This window comes from Lichenostomus cassidix, chromosome 21, assembly GCF_008360975.1.
Source record: "Lichenostomus cassidix isolate B80296 chromosome 21, HeHo_3.0, whole genome shotgun sequence".
Classification (NCBI taxonomy): domain Eukaryota; kingdom Metazoa; phylum Chordata; class Aves; order Passeriformes; family Meliphagidae; genus Lichenostomus; species Lichenostomus cassidix.
In genome coordinates, this window is record NC_139501.1 from 756589 (window position 1) to 773751 (window position 17163).

Genomic DNA, 17163 nt, shown 5'->3' on the forward strand with positions numbered 1-17163 from the left:
AGGAAGTGGTATGAATGATTCAGGAGGTGGCAGCTTGCCATCTGAGTCAGTGTGGAATGAATGCTGCATGCTGCTGGAGTTATTGTTTTTTGGGATTGGATATTAATGTGGGTCTTGACGTTTCTCATCACTAATGATCTTGGGTCACACGTGAAAAAAGAGCACACTTGATTCATGTGTCCTCATTTTTGTGCCTCTTCTTCCAGAGGACTTTGCTTTTGTCTCGGCTGAGCTCCATTTCCAGCACAGGGACCTCATTCAAACCAGGTTCAACCATAAATATGCAAGTGATTTTTCCTTACCTACATTTTAATTAGACAGGACACTCAGCCATTCTTTCCCTGACTGATTTCCTTGCAGGGAGTGGATAGTGAGTAGTGGGGAAGGCAATTCCTGGGTGCATATGTGTGCTACATCTCTGGGGAGGAAAAGTTATATTCTACTGAGAGCTTAACAGATTTTTTGACACATTTTGTGGGCCATGCATTGATTTACAATGTAGTTACACCAGTTCTTAGAGGATAAAAAAACCCCTCTGAAGCTGCACATGGGATGAAATAAAATGGTGTGGCCCCCAAGGGACTGTAGTATCCACTGCTGGCTTATTTCTGCAGTGAGGTGGTCACAGCAGGACATTCAGTGACAAATAACAGGGCAGGGTCCAGTGCTGAACCCACTGAGCTGGCAGAAAAAGTCAGAAGAAACCAATGTAGTGTGAGGGCCGAGGCAGGGTAGTTACCCTGCTGAATATTCCCCTCCTCCTCAACCCTTTCAGGCCATACAGCCAAAGAAAAATCCCTGATGAGGACTTCAGCCAATGCAGGGGAAAAGACTGTGCTGAACTCCATGGAACAGTGCATGCATGGAGTTGTTCCTATGTGCATTCACATCTTTGCAGGACTGAGGCACTAATTTGTTGAGCATATTCTGATGTCCCTGAGGAATTGCTGCTCTGTGCCAGCCATTGCAGTCTATTAAAAAAACACATTAACTTCAGATTAAATTTATTACCCTAGCTGACTAGAAACACCAGGGAGATTGTAGATACAGCACAAATATGTTCTTTCACACCCTGCAAAATAGAAGTAGGAGGGGTTTCTGTCAAATGGATACATATTTGAGTAGATTTTTCAAAACTACTTTGCCATGACCTGGTCCTGCTCATATTGAAATCACTTTTCCCCACTGCTTTCAGCAGAAGCTCTTCTGCAATGTGTGTTGTGAATGTCTCCCCCTTTAGGCTTTTCCTGCAGAATACTCTTCAGTTCTTGGACAGCTGGCCAAGAGCTTCTCGGAGAGCTGCTCAGTCCTGCATTTTCTGGAGTGCTGCTTCCAGGTGAGCAAGGCTTTCCTGCTCCAGCAGAGATCCCTGCTCTTTCCAGAAGGAGGGAGAAGTGGGGTGGAGGAGGTGTAGGAGCAGCAGGGAAGCTGGAGGAAGCCAGACGTGACAAGTGCTGAAGCAGAACTTCTCAGCTTTGTGGTGGCTTCTCGCCAGGTGAGATCACAGCTCCTATGGAATCTTGTCTCCTTATATTTCCTTAATATTTGACTTTCTCACTTCCTTAAGAAGCAGGAATTGCTAATCCTTAAACACTGCATTGAACACTGTCTACATCTCAAACAACAGGACCAGCAGAGGCAGGGGGGTGGCAGACAAGGTCCAGTGTTTGTGGCCTGCAGTGGAATCCCTCTAAGCCTTTCTGGAGAGCTGACTGGGGGTGGAGCCTGGATTAGCAGAGACTTTTCCAGCTCCCATCCTTGTGAATTTATGCTAAGACTGTTAAAAGGAAGGTGGGAGGAGGAGTGACTTGGCTTTCTTGTGGTCAGCGCTCAGCATTGTAGATTAGCTCTGGGGTCTGGAAGGGATGAACATCCACCTTCTGAAAACTGGGTCCCTTTCCAATGTCTGACATTAAAGATTTGAATCCTTTGGACTCCCAGCACAGGCTCTGAGGCTGGAGCAGGCTTTGTGGATGTGCTTTATGCCCGACTGGCACTGCCCTAGCAGCAGCAGGCTGTCAGACTGTAGCACAAAGGGGATCCCATTGCTGCTGTGCAGAGACAGGCAGAAAGCCTGGAGCTCTCTGTGCCCTGGGGAGAGCAGGGGAGAGAGAGCAACCACTCTGCCCGGAAACATGGGTGTGCTGCACGCAGGCTGTGCCTGTGGGAATCGAGGGAGACAATGCAACAGATAGCAAACAATGAGCGTCTGTGATGTGCAAAGCCAGAGGAACCCAGTGTGCTGCAGGACAGAGAGGCTGTGAAAACAGCAGCCTCACCAGGGAGAAATCCTGCCAAGCCTGCTTAGAGGACAATCAACAAACCCTCCTCATCTGGAAGATGCAGTGGAAAAGAGAGTAAAAGAGAGTGGAATGGTGGAGAAAAAAGAGGAAAAAAGAGGCATCCCTCAGGGGCACTTTGCAGGAAAAAGAAGAAGTCATTTTCCTTTTAGTCTCTTGTTGTGAATTGAGACATCAGCACAGTCAACACAGCATTTCACACACTGCAACACAAGTAAATGAGGCTGTTGAATGAAATGAAACCCTTTCTGAAAAATAAAAAAATCCAGGTAATTTGCCTTTCATTCATCTCTGCACTGGCGCTGGTGTCAGAGGCAGAGCTGTGCTGCTCTGTGCCTCTGGAAAACGCTGCTGGGGCAGGACAGGGCTGGGAACAGCAGCTGCCAGCAGCTCCTGCAGCACAAGCAAGCAGCACCCTCTGCTGCTGGCAGAGCTGAGTCCGGAGCTGCTCTGCACCTGCGAGGGAAATCACAGCCCTGCAGTCTGAGTGTCACTCACTTGGCCACGGCCACACAGGGCTGGGGACAGATGTCCAGCAGCCTCTGCCTGTGGGGATCGAGGCAGGAAGAGCAGCCTTTGGCTTTGTGCTGCAGAGAATTCCAGTGCCACTGGTCCCGACTTTGGCTGATGTTTTCTGAGCAGAGCTCGATGGCACAGCAGGGACACCGCAGGACAAAGCTCTCAGCAGCCTTCCTGCAGCCCTTGCAAAGCTTGCCCACTGCCCTGGGCAGCTGATTTACTGCTGCTGCATGGACAGGGGAGAGGGCAGCCCAGGCAAGGACATGAGTCAGGTGAATCCTCATCCCCCTTGGCTTTTCTTCCCTCCCTCTTGCTGCAGACTTTTTGCTTTTCCCGAATTAAGCTGTTTAACATCAATCAGGTCCATCCCACAGGCACATTCCCTAACAGGATATGCACACCTCAGATACTTAGTGTTTGGTCTCTTCCTCCCATTTCCTCTCTCTCCCTGAGTGCAAACTGCCCTTTTCCCAGCATCTGACTCCAGGTTTCCCTTCTTCATGCAGGCAAATATCCAAAACTTGGTACAGTCTGCAGCTCCAGCCCCAGGGATCTGAGCTCCCATCCCATCCCTCCCTCACATCTCACAATCTCACTGCCTTCCTCTCTGTGAGCAAATCTCCAAACACACAGAACACTCTGCCAGCCCTTTTCCTTACCCACCTAAGAAAAGCAAAGCACGAAAAAAATGCCAGAACCTTGTTTAAAAATAGCCTTGGATGCACAGAAAGGATCCTGCCTGGTTGGTGTCCATGCACAGATCTCATTTCAGCAGCAGCCAGAGCCCAGCAGCCACACAGACCAGGATTGTTCTGTGTGTCAGGAGATGCCTGCAGAAAGAGAGCCCTGTTTAAGGAAAAAGTGAGGCGATGTCTGCTCGGAGAGCCACCAGGACAGAGCTGCGGGAAATTGCTGTGCACAGAGGCTGTGTGAGAGCAGAGCCAGCATGTCCTGCCGCAGGGAGCAGCTGGAGGGCACAGGGCTGGTGGCAGAGCTGGTGCTGCATTGCTGCAGCTCCCGGTGCCAGCTCTGCATTGCTGCAGCTCCCAGTGCCAGCTCTGCATTGCTGCAGCTCCCAGTGCCAGCTCTGCATTGCTGCAGCTCCCAGTGCCAGCTCTGCAGCTCCAACTCTTCTCCACTTTCTCCACTCCCTCTCTTTATTGCTCCCTTTTAGGCAATGGCCACATTTCCAATCATCTTTTTTGGGGTCAGGAAGGCAATAAACTCCATCCCTGCTAAGGCAGGCAATGAATCTGGAGGCACAAATCCCACCAAGGATTGCCCTGAGCTGTGGACAAAGCAGAAGTAGAGCACAGCACCAAAATATTGTTTTAAAAAAGCATGAAGACACTGAAAGTTTGGTTCCTTTTACTACCTCTGCCTGTGCTCCCTGTGTTTGGGGGGCATTCACTGATCCTGGTACTACTTGAGCATCTAGAGAGGATTTGGACATGGAAAAGCTCCACATCCTTGGTACTACACCAAAGCCCAGGAATCCACTGAAAACCAAGAGTGTGAGTGACAGAGCCTTTCCAGCACATCCAGGAGAAGCTGCACTTGTGAATCAGCAGGATTGCAGCAAGAAAACATCTGATTTAAATCCTCCCATCCTCGTCTTGCCAGGAAATGAAGTCTTCCCCTGGGGCACTGGGATGAAGCTGCTGTGCCTCTCCTCTCCTTTCCCAGGCACACTGAGCCTGTTCTTTCTGTGGCATGAAGATGTCAGGTGGGATTTTCCTTTGGCTCTGGGCAGAACATTTGGGAATCAGCTCTGGGAGCTTCCACAAGGCCATCCCAGCCCGAGTCACAGCACAGCTCGTGCTGAACTTCAGCTGCACCCTCTGAGCTCGCAGACTGACAGGTTATGGTTAAAATAACTCTGTTATTCAGCAGCTCTGCACTATGGTGACAATATCCATGGAAATGCAACTCAGGGAGTAAATGTGGATCAGACTTTGCTGAGGCCTGGCCATTCCAGGACCTGCACAGCACTGGGTGATTCCATCTTCTCACCTTAAAAGGGCTTTGGCTGCTCCTTGTTTCAGAAAGTCCTGGCCTTGTCCAGATGAGACACCAAAACAACCAAGAGTCAGAGTGAACATCTAATGCTGCAGCAACATCATCCACTTTGCACAACCAGAGCTCTAAACCTTCACTCACTGGGGGACAGGGAAAACCTCAGAATGACCACCCCTCTCCGGAAGAAATTAAAAGACACTTCTTGTTAAAAACTATTCATTTTTCTATAAATATAATTCTTTATTCATTAAACGATATGAAAAGAATCACAAAACTTTACTCACAGGGGAAAAAAATTTACAATCTGATTTATAAAAATTGAAGTGAAAAATTAATTCTTTCCAGTGTTAGTTTTCTGTATAACATATAAATAATCATACCATTGAATTGTAGGAATGCACTTGACATTAAAAAATTAATAAAAATTGGTATCTATAATCACTTACAGGAGAAACAGACTGTAAGAAGTTACTCCATGGAGCTGCTTTTGCAAAGAAAGGTTAATACAAGCTCTCAAGAAGGTGCACACTTTCTATTAATAACTTTCACAAAATAAAAATAGCATTGCTTCCTTGGCCTACAGCCCAGTGCATTGCTACCATTCCTCCTCATGGGATTTGTCACTCATTTAACCCTTCTTCCCATCAAGTCTCTCTCTTTCCAGTCATAAATTTTGTATATTCCAAAATATTTGGTTTTCATTTAGCAAATGCTAAGTATTAAAGTGTATAACAGGAATTATCTCTGTGGAAAAAAAATACATTTTTAAAAAATACCCCAAACAACCCAGATAGCTCCATTCACCAAGGAAAACATGTGGAAATTCTTAATGGATTTTAATAAAATCTAGAATTAATTTTGGGGTGACTCGTTAGGTAGAGACTTCACAAATAAATCCTATTTTCTTCTGGAAAGAACAGTGGCTCCCTGGGAAAAACCCCATGTGCTTACTTAAAAGTGCAAATAAACCTCTCAGTGTTTATTTCAAGAGGTGCCAGCCAAGTATTACCAAGAAAGTGTGCAAAAATAAGCAAACACCAATGCCACAGTCACCTGTAAAACAGGAATAAACTCTGTTATTCATAACAATACAGTTATTTTCACATAGGTCAATTTTTCATTAAAACTTGTTCCCTCACACCAAACACAAAGCTTCAGTTCTGAGGAGAGAAAAGTTCATTTCAGAGAATGAGACAGTTAAAGACAACATTTCTTTGCTAGCTAAACCCAACAACTTCCCTGAGCACCAAGCTTTTCCCTCAATAATTATTGCATTGCTGGCAACCAACAGCTCTGTGAGTTGCCATATTCCTCACCCTGTCCCCATTATGTTAACAGCCTGAAGAGCAGTTTGTCTTCCTTCCCCATCCCTGTGGTATCACCAATCCACTTAACCAAGGCAGCAAATTGCTGCTCCCAGCTCAGCCTCTGCTGCTGGGCACTTTGCAGAGGCTCAGGACTGCAGTGAGCTCACAGAGCAGTGGCAGCATTTAGGGGCCACTTGTCACAGAAGGCAGAGGGTGTCTGTGCTGCCAGGAAAGCACAGCCACAGCCAGAGCCTGGTCACACCAGGGTGGGCTGCATGGACAAGATTATGGGCACACAACCATCATTTCACTGAGACAATGACTGGCACAGCCAGACTGAGCAGGGCAGGGGATGAACATATTATTATTATCTTTTAGCCTGAGAATTACATAAAATTTAGAAGAATTTGGCAGGTAGTTGATTTAACAAGTCTCCTGTAGTGCCTGTGAGGTAGTTATGTGCCAGTATGCACAAAGGCCTGACAGGAAAACTGAGGCACTTCAAGGGGAGGTCATTTGTCCACAGGCTTGGTCAGAACCCAGAGCAGAGCCAGAACTGCTGCCCTGGGCCCTTGGCTCCTCCTGAGCTCTGCACACCCAGCCCAGCTCCCTCCAGGCTCCAATGGCAGAGGCACTGCAGGCCACCATCTCCCAGGAGGTTGTGCAGGTGTCAGGGATGGAGCTGCTGCTGGCAACAGAGAAACATGGACATGGTGTGGGACAATCCAGGCTGTGGAGGCCATGCAGACACAGGAGGAGAACACTCTGAAGGCATCACCCCAGCAGAGCCTCATAGTCCACATACCACACCAGCTGGCCAGAGCTGGGCTTGACACCCGAGATTGGCCACTTGCTGGGCTCATGGCCCACTCTGCTGAGCAGGGTGGTGATGTCATGCTTTCCCCTGCCCAAAACCAGGACAAACACCTGCCTGGCCCTGTTGATGAGGGGCAGGCTGAGGCTCATCCTCTGGTGAGGTTTCACGGGGCTCTCGGTCAGCACCACGCTGGCAGCTCCCTGCAGGCCGTTCTCAGAGCGGGGGAAGAGCGAGGCCGTGTGGCCATCCGTGCCAACCCCCAGCAGCACCAGGTCAAAGCTGGCATTGGCCACCAGGGCCACGATGTCCTCGGCATAGAGCTCCGTGCCCCTGTCCTCCTCCACGCAGAGGCGCCGGTTGAGGTGCACGGGCATGGGGTGGATGTTGAAGTAGGGCAGCCTGACGCTCTGCAGGAGGTGCCTGTGCAGGCTCAGGAAGTTGGACTCGCTGTCTGTCAGGGGCACACAGCGCTCGTCCACCAGCCAGACGTGGGTGTGGCTCCAGGGGAAGCTGTAGTGGTGCCTTGCCAGGCGCTGGAACAGCCCCACGGGGCTGGAGCCACCCGACAGGGCCAGGTGGAACTGCCCCGAGCGAGCCACGCTCCTGACTGCAGCCTCCTCCATGTCGGAGGCCAGCTGGGAGATCAGGTCCTCAGCCCACGCTGACACCAGGGGACTCTGTCGGAATTTGGACTGGATTGCCCTGAAATCACTCGGCATCTGCCTGCTGGGGTTCAGCAGCTCTGCTGGCTCTGCCACGGTGAACTCCACTCCCCCACTCACCATCTCAAAGTCCAGGAGCTGCTGGTTCTCCACACCCCCGGGGTAGAGGCGTGGGGGCTGGTGGGAGGTGCTGTCCAGCAGAGGTGTCCAGAAGGCCCAGGAGGCCAGCAGGTTCTCCGTGGTGATGAAGAAATCCTTCCTGTTGTGGTAGATGTTGGAGATGAGGACAGAATAGGCATCTCTCTCTTTCACAGGGCTGTACATGTAGAAATCAGACAGTGGTTGTCCAAAGATGTGCAGCTCTGGCTGAGCCTCTGCTTCTTTCCAGCTGTCTTTGGGCATGACAGGCTGGAAGAGATTCCTGCTCACCAGCACTGCAGGGGTGTTGAGTGCACCGTGCCCGAAGTAGAAGATGATCTGCTTGGGTTTGCACTGGCTGTGCCCTGCGTCCCTCAGAGTCCTGCTCTGGGTGCAGTAGGCCTTGTTCTTGAAGAGCACACGAGCATAGCCCACCCGCTCGTCCAGAGCCTTGCCGGAGGTGAGCAGGAAAGGAACTCCTTCCCAGCGCAGGCTGTCACTGCGGATCAGCACCCCTGCAAGGACAGGCACTGAGCTGTCACACCATGCCTGGACAGCAGGAACCCCTGGGCATCTCCATCACCCACCCACTGCTCTCCTTCCTCAGCTCCTTTGGTAGCCACTCTGTCTCTTGCTCCACATTCAGCCCTCCCATGACTTCACTGCCTACCCAGAGCTCAATGATCTTTGAGCTCCCTTCCACTCCAGGCTATTCCATGATTCTCACTGCTCTCCAGCTCCCCAGCTGTGCTCCCTCCCAGCTCTCCCACTTGTTCAGCCTCCTTTCATCTTGCAGGAAATCAGTTTCTGAGCATGAACATCATTCAGACAATATCCTTCATGTCCAGAAGACAAAGCATGGCTAGAGATTGGCTCGTGTTTCATTCATCACAGAGAACTACAAAGCTTTGCCCCTCAGCTGCAGAGAGCAATTTGACTTTATGAAAAGGCAAAGCAGTTTACAGGCCACTTCTAAAAATAATGCAGAGATCTTGTAATGGACTTAGCTCTTATAGTTCCCATTCCCTGGATCATGAGTTAACTGACAGTGACCACTGGATGCCTGGACAGCCAGCAGAGAGGTCCAGAGCCATGGAGCTGGTAGTGCATGCAAGGACCCACATCTCCTGCTCTCCTCAGCTCCCCAGGGCCCAGCTCAAACCCTCACCTGCAAAGGTTGGTGTGGTGCTGACAAAGCCCCGAGCCTCCTGCAGCTCCTCCTGCACTTGGCTGTCGTAGGCCTGGTATTGCCCCAGCACAGCACTGCTCCTCTCCAGCCCCCAGAGCGCCTGGAAAGCCTGCAGCTTATGCTGCACCACCTCCTGGGGGCTGCTGACGTTGGCTGGGAGCTCCATGATGAGGAACATGAGGGCCTCGGTGAGGTGGTTCTGCAGCACATCCCGGATGACTCCGTACTGCTCGTAGAAGCTGGTGCGACCTGGGCACGGCGAGGAGGGAAATGCTGGTCAGGTGCTGTGGTCTCCTTGCTCTCTGCATTGTAATGTGTGTGCCAGGGGCAACAGAGCTCCAAGCTCTTCTCCCCACCCAACAATTAACCTGAAGCAACCAAACCCAGAGAAGCTGTGGATGTCTCACCACCACATGTGCTTAAGGTCTGGCTGGACAGAGATTTGGGCAACCTGTCCTAGTCAAAGTTGTCACTGCTTGTAGCAGGACTAGGTGTTTTCCCTGTCCTCAGAAGGCTCTGGCTGAGCCATGCCCCTGGGAGACAGAATTTTGTGCACAAAGCCATGCTTCCCTTTCCCTGTCTGGGTCCTCCTGCAGGTGGGAACAGCGGGAGAAGGACAATGCACTTGAGAGTGACTCAAGGCTGTGTGTCACCAGCAGCTGCAGCAGGCTGCATCACGACCACAGGCTTCCCCTACTGGCTGAGAATTTACGTCCCCTGCTCTAATCCAAAGGCACATTCATTAATGTAATCAATGCTGCAGACTTGCTGGGAGCCAGCCTACGAGCTGAAGCTGCACAGGAGAAAAAAGACATCAAATGAAAAATTACAAAGTTGTTCAGAGAGGGGAGGGCAGAGGGAGGAGCTGGGGCTGTGCACAGACAACACTTCTCCCTAAATCCCTCTGCAGTGCATTCCTCTCCCTCCAGCAGGCTCAGGTGAGCTCTGGGCTGCCAAACCAAAGATAACTCCAAGTTTTGTAAAACTGCATTAATTGTGTTTGTGGTGGCTGAGGGAGGGAGGGAGGCAGAGGTACAGTGAGTGGGGAAGCAATCCTGATGCTGCAGAAGGCAGGACACCTGACGTGCCCAGAAGTGCTGTGGGTGGCAGTCCAGCCCAGGAGCTTTGTGCTGAGCACTGCAGAGGGGATGCTGCAGCATTGCAGGGAAAATGCAGGAGTGTCCTTCAGCAGGAGCCCCAGGCTGGCCCTGTCCCTCTGCAGTGCTCGTTCAGCTACACAGAGCAGGGGTGGAAACAAACCCAGACTGACCAGGAACCTGATCAGAAACATCCAGGAGATGCAGGAGCACAGAGACACACTCAGGGTGAGCTTGGTGTCTGACAGCACAGCAACACTGAAGGGTTGTTGTTACACCAACCAGATTACTGCTGCACTGCACTCAGGTGGCCTTGGATTGCATCAATTCCAAATCCAGTGCTGTTTACCAAGAACTGGGATAGAAAGGTCAGCAATGCCCCCAGAGCTCTGCAGCACAAAGAGGTGGGGGGTTCTGCCCCTGCTCCCAGTTGAACTGCAAATGGAATTTTTTCTTAGAGGCAGCAACACCAGCTGGAAGTGAGTCAGTCTGCAGCACAGGAAGTGTAGGACAGTCCCTCTCAATTTCCAGGGAGCAACACACCATTCACCTGTTCCTTTTTCATTTCTGCACCAGCACCACCTCAAGGGCCACCTCCCCATAATTCATGAACCTGCCAGTTCTCCTTCCCACTCACTCACTCTGCACACTCTCCTCACCAACCTTTAGCATCCACAGTCTCCTTCAAGACAACCTCCACTCTTTCCACATGATGTCGGTTCCAAATTGGATCCAGAAACTGTTGGTTCTGATCCCGAAAAGGCAGGATATGGGCTACAGCCTGTGAGGGGAAAAATCAAAGACCCAATAAAAACTCAGCAGATTCCCACAGTGCCTCTGCCTCGCTGCCCCATCCAGCAGACAGGAGCAGAGCAGAGTGGCTCAGAGAAGAGAAAAGCAGCAGGAGAGGCTGCAGTGATGCACAGTGGGGTCACCAGGAACTGTCCAGAGCAGACATTAAAGGTCTTTCTGAGGCATTTTGAGGTTTCATGTGAAAAGGCTGAACTACAAACTGCAGAGCACTCAGTTTATATCTGTCAGAGGACAAAGGGCTGAGTCAGACCATCCTGGGACTAATGTAAGGTTCCAAAGTGCTGAAATACATCAGTTCAGATGCTTGCACCACTAAAGCCATCTGCTCTTTTGGGGAGACAAAATAAATCCCAAAAAACAATACAGAAGAAATTCCCCCTCTTAGCCTCCTTGCAACTGGACTTGCAGCTTCTGAGTAAAACCTGGCCACAGTGCCATGGCTGGAACAGGCTACCTTTCCAGTGTGAAATGAGGATGGCATGTCCTTGAGCACATTCCCTCAGGGACAGTGCAGCTCCACATCCTGAGCTGTACCTGCAGCACACAATCCTTCCAGCCCAGAGTGGAGCACAGGGCAGGAAGAAATCTTTCCCTAAGCATCCCACGCAGCTAACATCCCATCAGCTCCTTATCATATCAAATGAAGAAGTGCTTTCTGGCTAAGCAGAGAGGCTGTGTGTGATGAGATGGGGGAGCTGTGAGAGGAAAGGTGCTGCTTACTCAGGGAAACCAAAGCCCTGACCTTGGGGAGGAGAGCAGAGGAGTTCTGCATCTCTGCTCCAGGCACAGAGTCCAGCCCTACACCCCAGCCCTGCTCTGGAGAAGAGACCCTGATCACTCCAACAGGAGGAACTCTGCTCTGCTCTGTGCCTTCCCTCTGCCCTCCCAGGGGATGGGCAGCAGCACCGGACAGCCACAAGTCAGGAGGAAATGGAGGCTCTGGATCACTCCAAGAGGGGAACAAGGCTCTCATCAGATGCAGGACTGACCCCAAGAGTCTCCCAGGCACTGAGCCCCTCAGCCTGGGAGGGCTGAGCACTGCTCACCTGCTTGCCCAGGTAGTGATCCACCCGGAACATCTCGTCCTCCCTGAAGAAGCCTGCGAGCTCTGCAGCCAACTGCTGGGCAGACTGCAGGTCGTGGCCAAAGGGTTTCTCCAGCACCACACGCAGCCAAGCCCCAGGGGGAGGCCTGCAGCTGCTGTTGATGTGCCCAGCAATCTCTGTGTAGGCAAACGGCGGCACTGAGAAATAGAAGATCCTCCCAGCCTCCTGCAGCCCCTCCTGGCGAAGCAGAGTTTCAATCTCTCTGTTCAGAGCTGTGTAGTTTTCGGCAGTCTTGAGCTGGTGGTACTGGCTGAGCTTCAGGAATTGGTCCTTGAGCACAGCACACCTGTTGGGAGCCTCATCTGGGGGACAGGACAGCTTCTTCAGCACGTCAAACATCAGCCTCTGCCCTGGCTCCAGAGCTGCCTGTGCAGCCCCATGGAATGTGAAGCTGTGGCCACTGCTCACTTGGTCCATGTAGAGCTGGAAGAGACCCTGCCACAGATACTTCTTGGCCAAATCACCTGTGGCTCCCAGCAAGACCACAGAGATGTGGCCCTGGGATGCTTCAGCTGGTGATGGGAAGACTCCCACGAACAACACTGTGCACAGCACCCTTCCCAGCATCCTGGGGGAGAAGAGGTAGATCCAGGAACACTAGAGGGCAGAAATAAAAACCAAAATCAATCCATGTTGTAGCACTGCAAGACATATCACAAGGTACCTGCTTTCTTCTGCCTGGATTCTCCACCCAACAGCCTCTCCTCCCCTCCATGATCTGAACCAAGGCAGTAATTTGGGTTGTAATTTGGTACAAGCCTGCAGCCTCCTTGTGCACAGCAGAACTGGAAGGCAGAGTGTGCTGAAGGTCTTTGGGCAGCACATGCAGTGTTCCCACAGCTGAGTGAAGCAGGGGCTGTCAGTGCCTTGCACTGGGAAACTGGAGCACATTTTCACACAAATCCCAGAGCCACACAGGAGCACACATGCCTGAACACCAAATCCTGCTCCAACGTCCTGTTTGGGACTTTGCTCAAACAGTGCTGTGCTGTCTTGGCATGGCTTCATGTCAATATTGTCAGGACAAACATGACCACTGGCAGCCCCAGGCTCTTCTTCTTTCACTCAATGACTTGTGTGCACCACTGAACTGGTTCTGATGAGCTGCTGGGACACTGCGGTGAGCACACAGCTCTGGGGAAGAAGTTTAGTCCTCAGATTGACTTGAGCCACTCTAGATGCTGCCCCATGCTGGCTGTGTCTGTGGCCAGGTGACAACCTGGGCTTTGTGTTCTGCCTCCTGCAACCTCCACCACTGAAGAGCAGCTCTGTTCTGGCCTTCTCCACTCAGTGCCCATTCAAACCATGGCAGCCAGGCCAAAAAGCCTCTTTGCTCACTCTTATTTAGTCAAAATAAAGTTGTTTTTAAGAGAAAAGACACATTTACCTCTTACACCCAAGAAACACAGCAATGACTTTGCATCTCAAGAGATGTAATGTCACTGAAGAGGTGTTTAGTCATTCCTGCATGGGTGACTAAAGCCTTGTGCTGCTCTCATCACCTCAGGTATTATTTCAGCAGCTCTCACACTGCCTATCTCATTCCCTTAATTTCGCTTTCTGAAGTTGTGTTTAGTTGGACCAAAGCCTTCACAGCACACAAGGTTATTAATTTCTTTAAAAACTTTGAGCTCTGGTCAATGAATGATGATAACTAAATAATTAAAGGGATATCTCTCCCTATCTGCAGCTTGAACTGCTCTGTAGAAATCTTGTGTTTCTCTCTCCAGCAGACTCACCTGTAACAAAGGAGCTTTAGAGACCACGGTGGCAAAAGCAGCTGGAAATTCTTCTTCTGCACAGCCTCTCTCAGAGCAGATCTCCTGGGACTGTTTGTCTCTGATCAATGGTCAGGTGCACAGGACAGATAAGGCAGGTTGTCCCTTTCCTGGGAAATAGGAGGAAAGACCCAATTACAACAGAGAAAAAACAAATGTGCCTGAGCCAGCAACATCCCAGCACATCCCAGCTCCCAGTCCAGCCCCCCTGGCTGTGCTGAAGCTTTTGGCTGCTGTTTGTGAGCAGGGAAAACACAGGCAGGTGTGGTAATTCCTGCTCCCAGAGAGCCACAAGAAGGTGTAATGCAGTCTGTAGGTTTAACTCAACTCCCCCCAGCCCTGTCCTGGCCATCCCCCCTCCCTCCCTCCCTTCTTTCCATGCTATTCAAGCTCCATGGACCCACTGGAGGAATCCACCAGCAGTGCTGCCACTTGCAAAGGGGCACAACTGCAGCTCCTAAGGTTCAGCCTGCAGTATAAATGATTATTTGGTTTCCCTTCCCCTGCCGTGGGGTTATAACACAGATAAAAAAGTTTCTCCGTGCAATAAAGTGGTATTTACACTTCTTGAGCAACCTTTGTTCCAGGAACCAGAGGCATCTGACACACTGCCCGTTGCACCCTGGCAGCCAGCAGCAGGTGCCCCTGTGGAACAGGAAGGCTCTGGGTGGGAAGTGCTTCTCCAGACCCACAGAAAGCAGGGAATTAGCCAAGGAACTTCCTGGCAGATTCAGCTGCAGTCACGTGTATTCCCAAACCAACGGAAGGTCAGTTTCACAATCCTCCCAATTGCAAAACACTGAGCTGCACTGCGCAGAATAAGCTCTGTAAACTCAGCAGTGTTTGTTTACTGCTTTCATATCAGCTAATCACCACTGCTCACATTAAAAAATAATACTCCAAAGATCCCCCAGCCAGCCAGAACAAAGTTACTAAGTCAGGCTTCAGGAAAAGATTCCTGGGCCTGATCCACATAAAACATGTAAGAGCTTAGCTGGGCAGTCAGGCTGTGCATTCCCTTGCACAGCCACTGGAGCTCCAGTTTGACAGGAGCTCATTTCAGGTCTTTATGGAAAATTAAAAGATATTTTTTGTTATTGTTGTATACCCACTGAAAAATAATTAACAGATGTACAGCCAAAAGAGCTGAACTTTGATGATCCCTGTGGGTCACTTCTTACTGAGGATATTCTATGATTCTGTGATAAATGGAGCATGGCCTGGGGTTCCCACAGGGCTCTGCACAGGTAACACACGAAGGAAAAGCTTCTGAGATTCCTTGAGAACTGGGGAAACCATACTGGCCTTCTGTATATGCAAACATCAGAGCAGAATGACCTCACCATCAGCTTCTGCAAAAGCCACAGGCTTAACGAGGAGACTCACATTAAAAGCAAGCTGAGAGATGCACGAATTCGTGTTTGGCCCTCCTGGCTCTGACTCAGCCTCACTCCCTGTGCTTTGGCCCCAGCATCGTGACAGCAGTGGTTTCCAAAACCCTGGAAAAGCAGGACAGGGCGAGAGGGAGAAAATCACCCCAGAGCGTGGGCAGCGCACGGAATCCTAGGGATGAGCTCAGGATGAACGAGCTCACGAGTGACAGCGATGAGCTCACCTGTGACAGAGCTGTCACAGCCCCCAGTACCGGAGAGACCCGGACCCCCGCCCGCCGCCCCCAGCACCGGGAAGGACCTGCAGAGCACCGGGAAGGCAGTGCAGAGCACCGGGAAGGACGTGCAGAGCACCGGGAAGGCAGTGCCGTGCCGTGCCGTGCCGTGCCGGTGCAGGGAGCGGGGCCGGGAGCGGCGCTGCCCGGCGGGAAGGGAAGGGCCGGACCGGGGCTGCACCGCCCTCCCGCTGTCCCAAAACTCTGCCCATCGCTTCCCCCTCGCCGGGGGCTGGGGTCGGACCGGGAGCATCCCCCGCCATCCCGCATCCTCCATCCTCCATCCCGCATCCCTCCCGTGGCCACGCGCGGAGTCCCGACCGCCCACGCGGTGCTGCAGAGCGGGGCCCGGGCTGACCCCCGGTCCCAGCTGACCCTCCCGGTCCCGGCTGCCCCCTCCCGGCCCGGGCTGACCCCTCCCGTCCCGGCTGACCCCTCCCGGTGCGGACTGACCCCTCCCGGCCCGTCCCGTCCCGCCGCCCCCCGCTCACCTCCCGCCCACCGCACGGCGCCGGTGCCGGCGGGCCCGACACAGCGCCCCGCCCGCCGCGCGCTCCGCCCAGCCAGACTCTGTGGTTGGCGGTGACTCGAGCCGGGCGGCGACACTCGGGAGGGAGGAAAAAGAACCCGCGGGGTTGAGGGGACTCTGGGGACACACGTAGGGGGAACACGGACCCTTGGGGACACGGACCGCGCTGGCACCGGCGCCGGCAGTGCTCCTGGACACTGGGCTCGCCCCCTTTCCACACCTGGGGCTTGCATCAGGCGTGTCCTCATGGATGGGTGTGAGGTGCGCTCGTTCTCCATTCGGGTATTTGGACTGGAAATGTTCGGAATGCAAAATTACGCCAAAACCTTGACCAAAACCAGGGCTTTGGTAACCTTGAAAGTCCAGTTTGGTGGTGTGGCATGAGCAGCCCAGCCGAGTGGAATATCCCATGGCAAGGGATTGGGACAAGATGAGCTTTAAGAACCTCTCCAACCCAAACCATTCCATCATTCCATGATTCATTCTGAAAGAAAAAGTATCTGCTTTCCCCAGAAGCCTTGACTGGTCTAATTTTATACCTGTATGTGTAGATATATTTGTCTACAGCCCTAGCACCGCTTTGTGTCCTGAAATGACTGTGACTGTGCCATGTCCCTGCTAACCACACGTGTGCATCCACAGCTCCTGTCCTGTGTTTTCTAAACAAACACCTAGTGAGCCTCCCGGGATGCGTTTCAGATCAGCCTGGCAGTGCTGTGAGGCACATCAAGTTCAGTGAAGGCGGCTGGAGTGATCAGAGGCAGACGGGAGAGGCGAGGAGAGGAGGAAAGGTGTCTTTGCAGACGTGTGTGGCAACAGCAAGGAGCTGTAAAGCAGATTTGGACTGTTAAACAGCTGTAGCTGCATTCCAGAATGGATAGCTTTGCATTCCATGGCAATACACAATCTTTTTTCACTCCAGGGTCTCAAATTATTTAATACAAATTGATATGGTTTACCATCACTGTTTTACAAGTGGGGAAACTGAGCCACCTTGGGAGAACTGGGCAGAGAGCTGGGGTGGCTTCCTGCTCAGGTTGGTAACTGAGAGATCAAATTATACACAAGATAAGCCTTGTATTTACATTGGTATTATTCATTACTTGGTATTTTTTATATATATATATATATATATGGAGCAATCTGGTCCAGTGGGAGGTGTCCCTGCCCATGGCAGAGGTTGGAACCAGGTCCTTTCCAACCCAACCCTTTCCAACTCAAAC

At 51.7% G+C, this 17163-nt stretch overlaps 1 protein-coding gene across 4 annotated transcripts; it reads right to left on the reverse strand.

Annotated features, from left to right (window-relative positions):
- Nucleotides 1–5053: 5053 nt before the first annotated feature.
- On the reverse strand, nucleotides 5054–15942 carry H6PD (hexose-6-phosphate dehydrogenase/glucose 1-dehydrogenase). 4 transcript variants are annotated; one of them, XM_085079945.1, is made up of 7 exons: nucleotides 15903–15942; nucleotides 15132–15244; nucleotides 13707–13855; nucleotides 11908–12564; nucleotides 10712–10829; nucleotides 8931–9200; nucleotides 5054–8277 (listed from the first exon to the last, which is right to left on the reverse strand). In XM_085079945.1, the coding sequence occupies exons 4-7, from the start codon at nucleotides 12532–12534 to the stop codon at nucleotides 6920–6922; spliced, it is 2373 nt and encodes a 790-aa protein (XP_084936071.1). In that variant the 5' UTR covers nucleotides 12535–12564; nucleotides 13707–13855; nucleotides 15132–15244; nucleotides 15903–15942; the 3' UTR covers nucleotides 5054–6919. The 4 variants fall into 4 exon arrangements, with proteins under 4 accessions (XP_084936071.1, XP_084936072.1, XP_084936070.1 ...); XM_085079946.1 differs by lacking the exon at nucleotides 15903–15942 and adding an exon at nucleotides 15361–15828; XM_085079944.1 differs by lacking the exon at nucleotides 15903–15942 and having other exon boundaries at nucleotides 15132–15828.
- Between the last annotated feature and the right edge of the window lie 1221 nt (nucleotides 15943–17163).

Excerpts from the sequence above, each read along its gene's own strand:
- H6PD (XM_085079945.1), bottom strand. The coding sequence starts at position 12,534 with ATGCTGGGAAGGGTGCTGTGCACAGTGTTGTTCGTGGGAGTCTTCCCA. Across the intron at positions 10,830-11,907 it reads ATCACTACCTGGGCAAGCAG|GCTGTAGCCCATATCCTGCC; the intron begins GTGAGCAGTGCT and ends TTCCCCTCACAG. Across the intron at positions 9,201-10,711 it reads GGAGACTGTGGATGCTAAAG|GTCGCACCAGCTTCTACGAG; the intron begins GTTGGTGAGGAG and ends CGCCGTGCCCAG.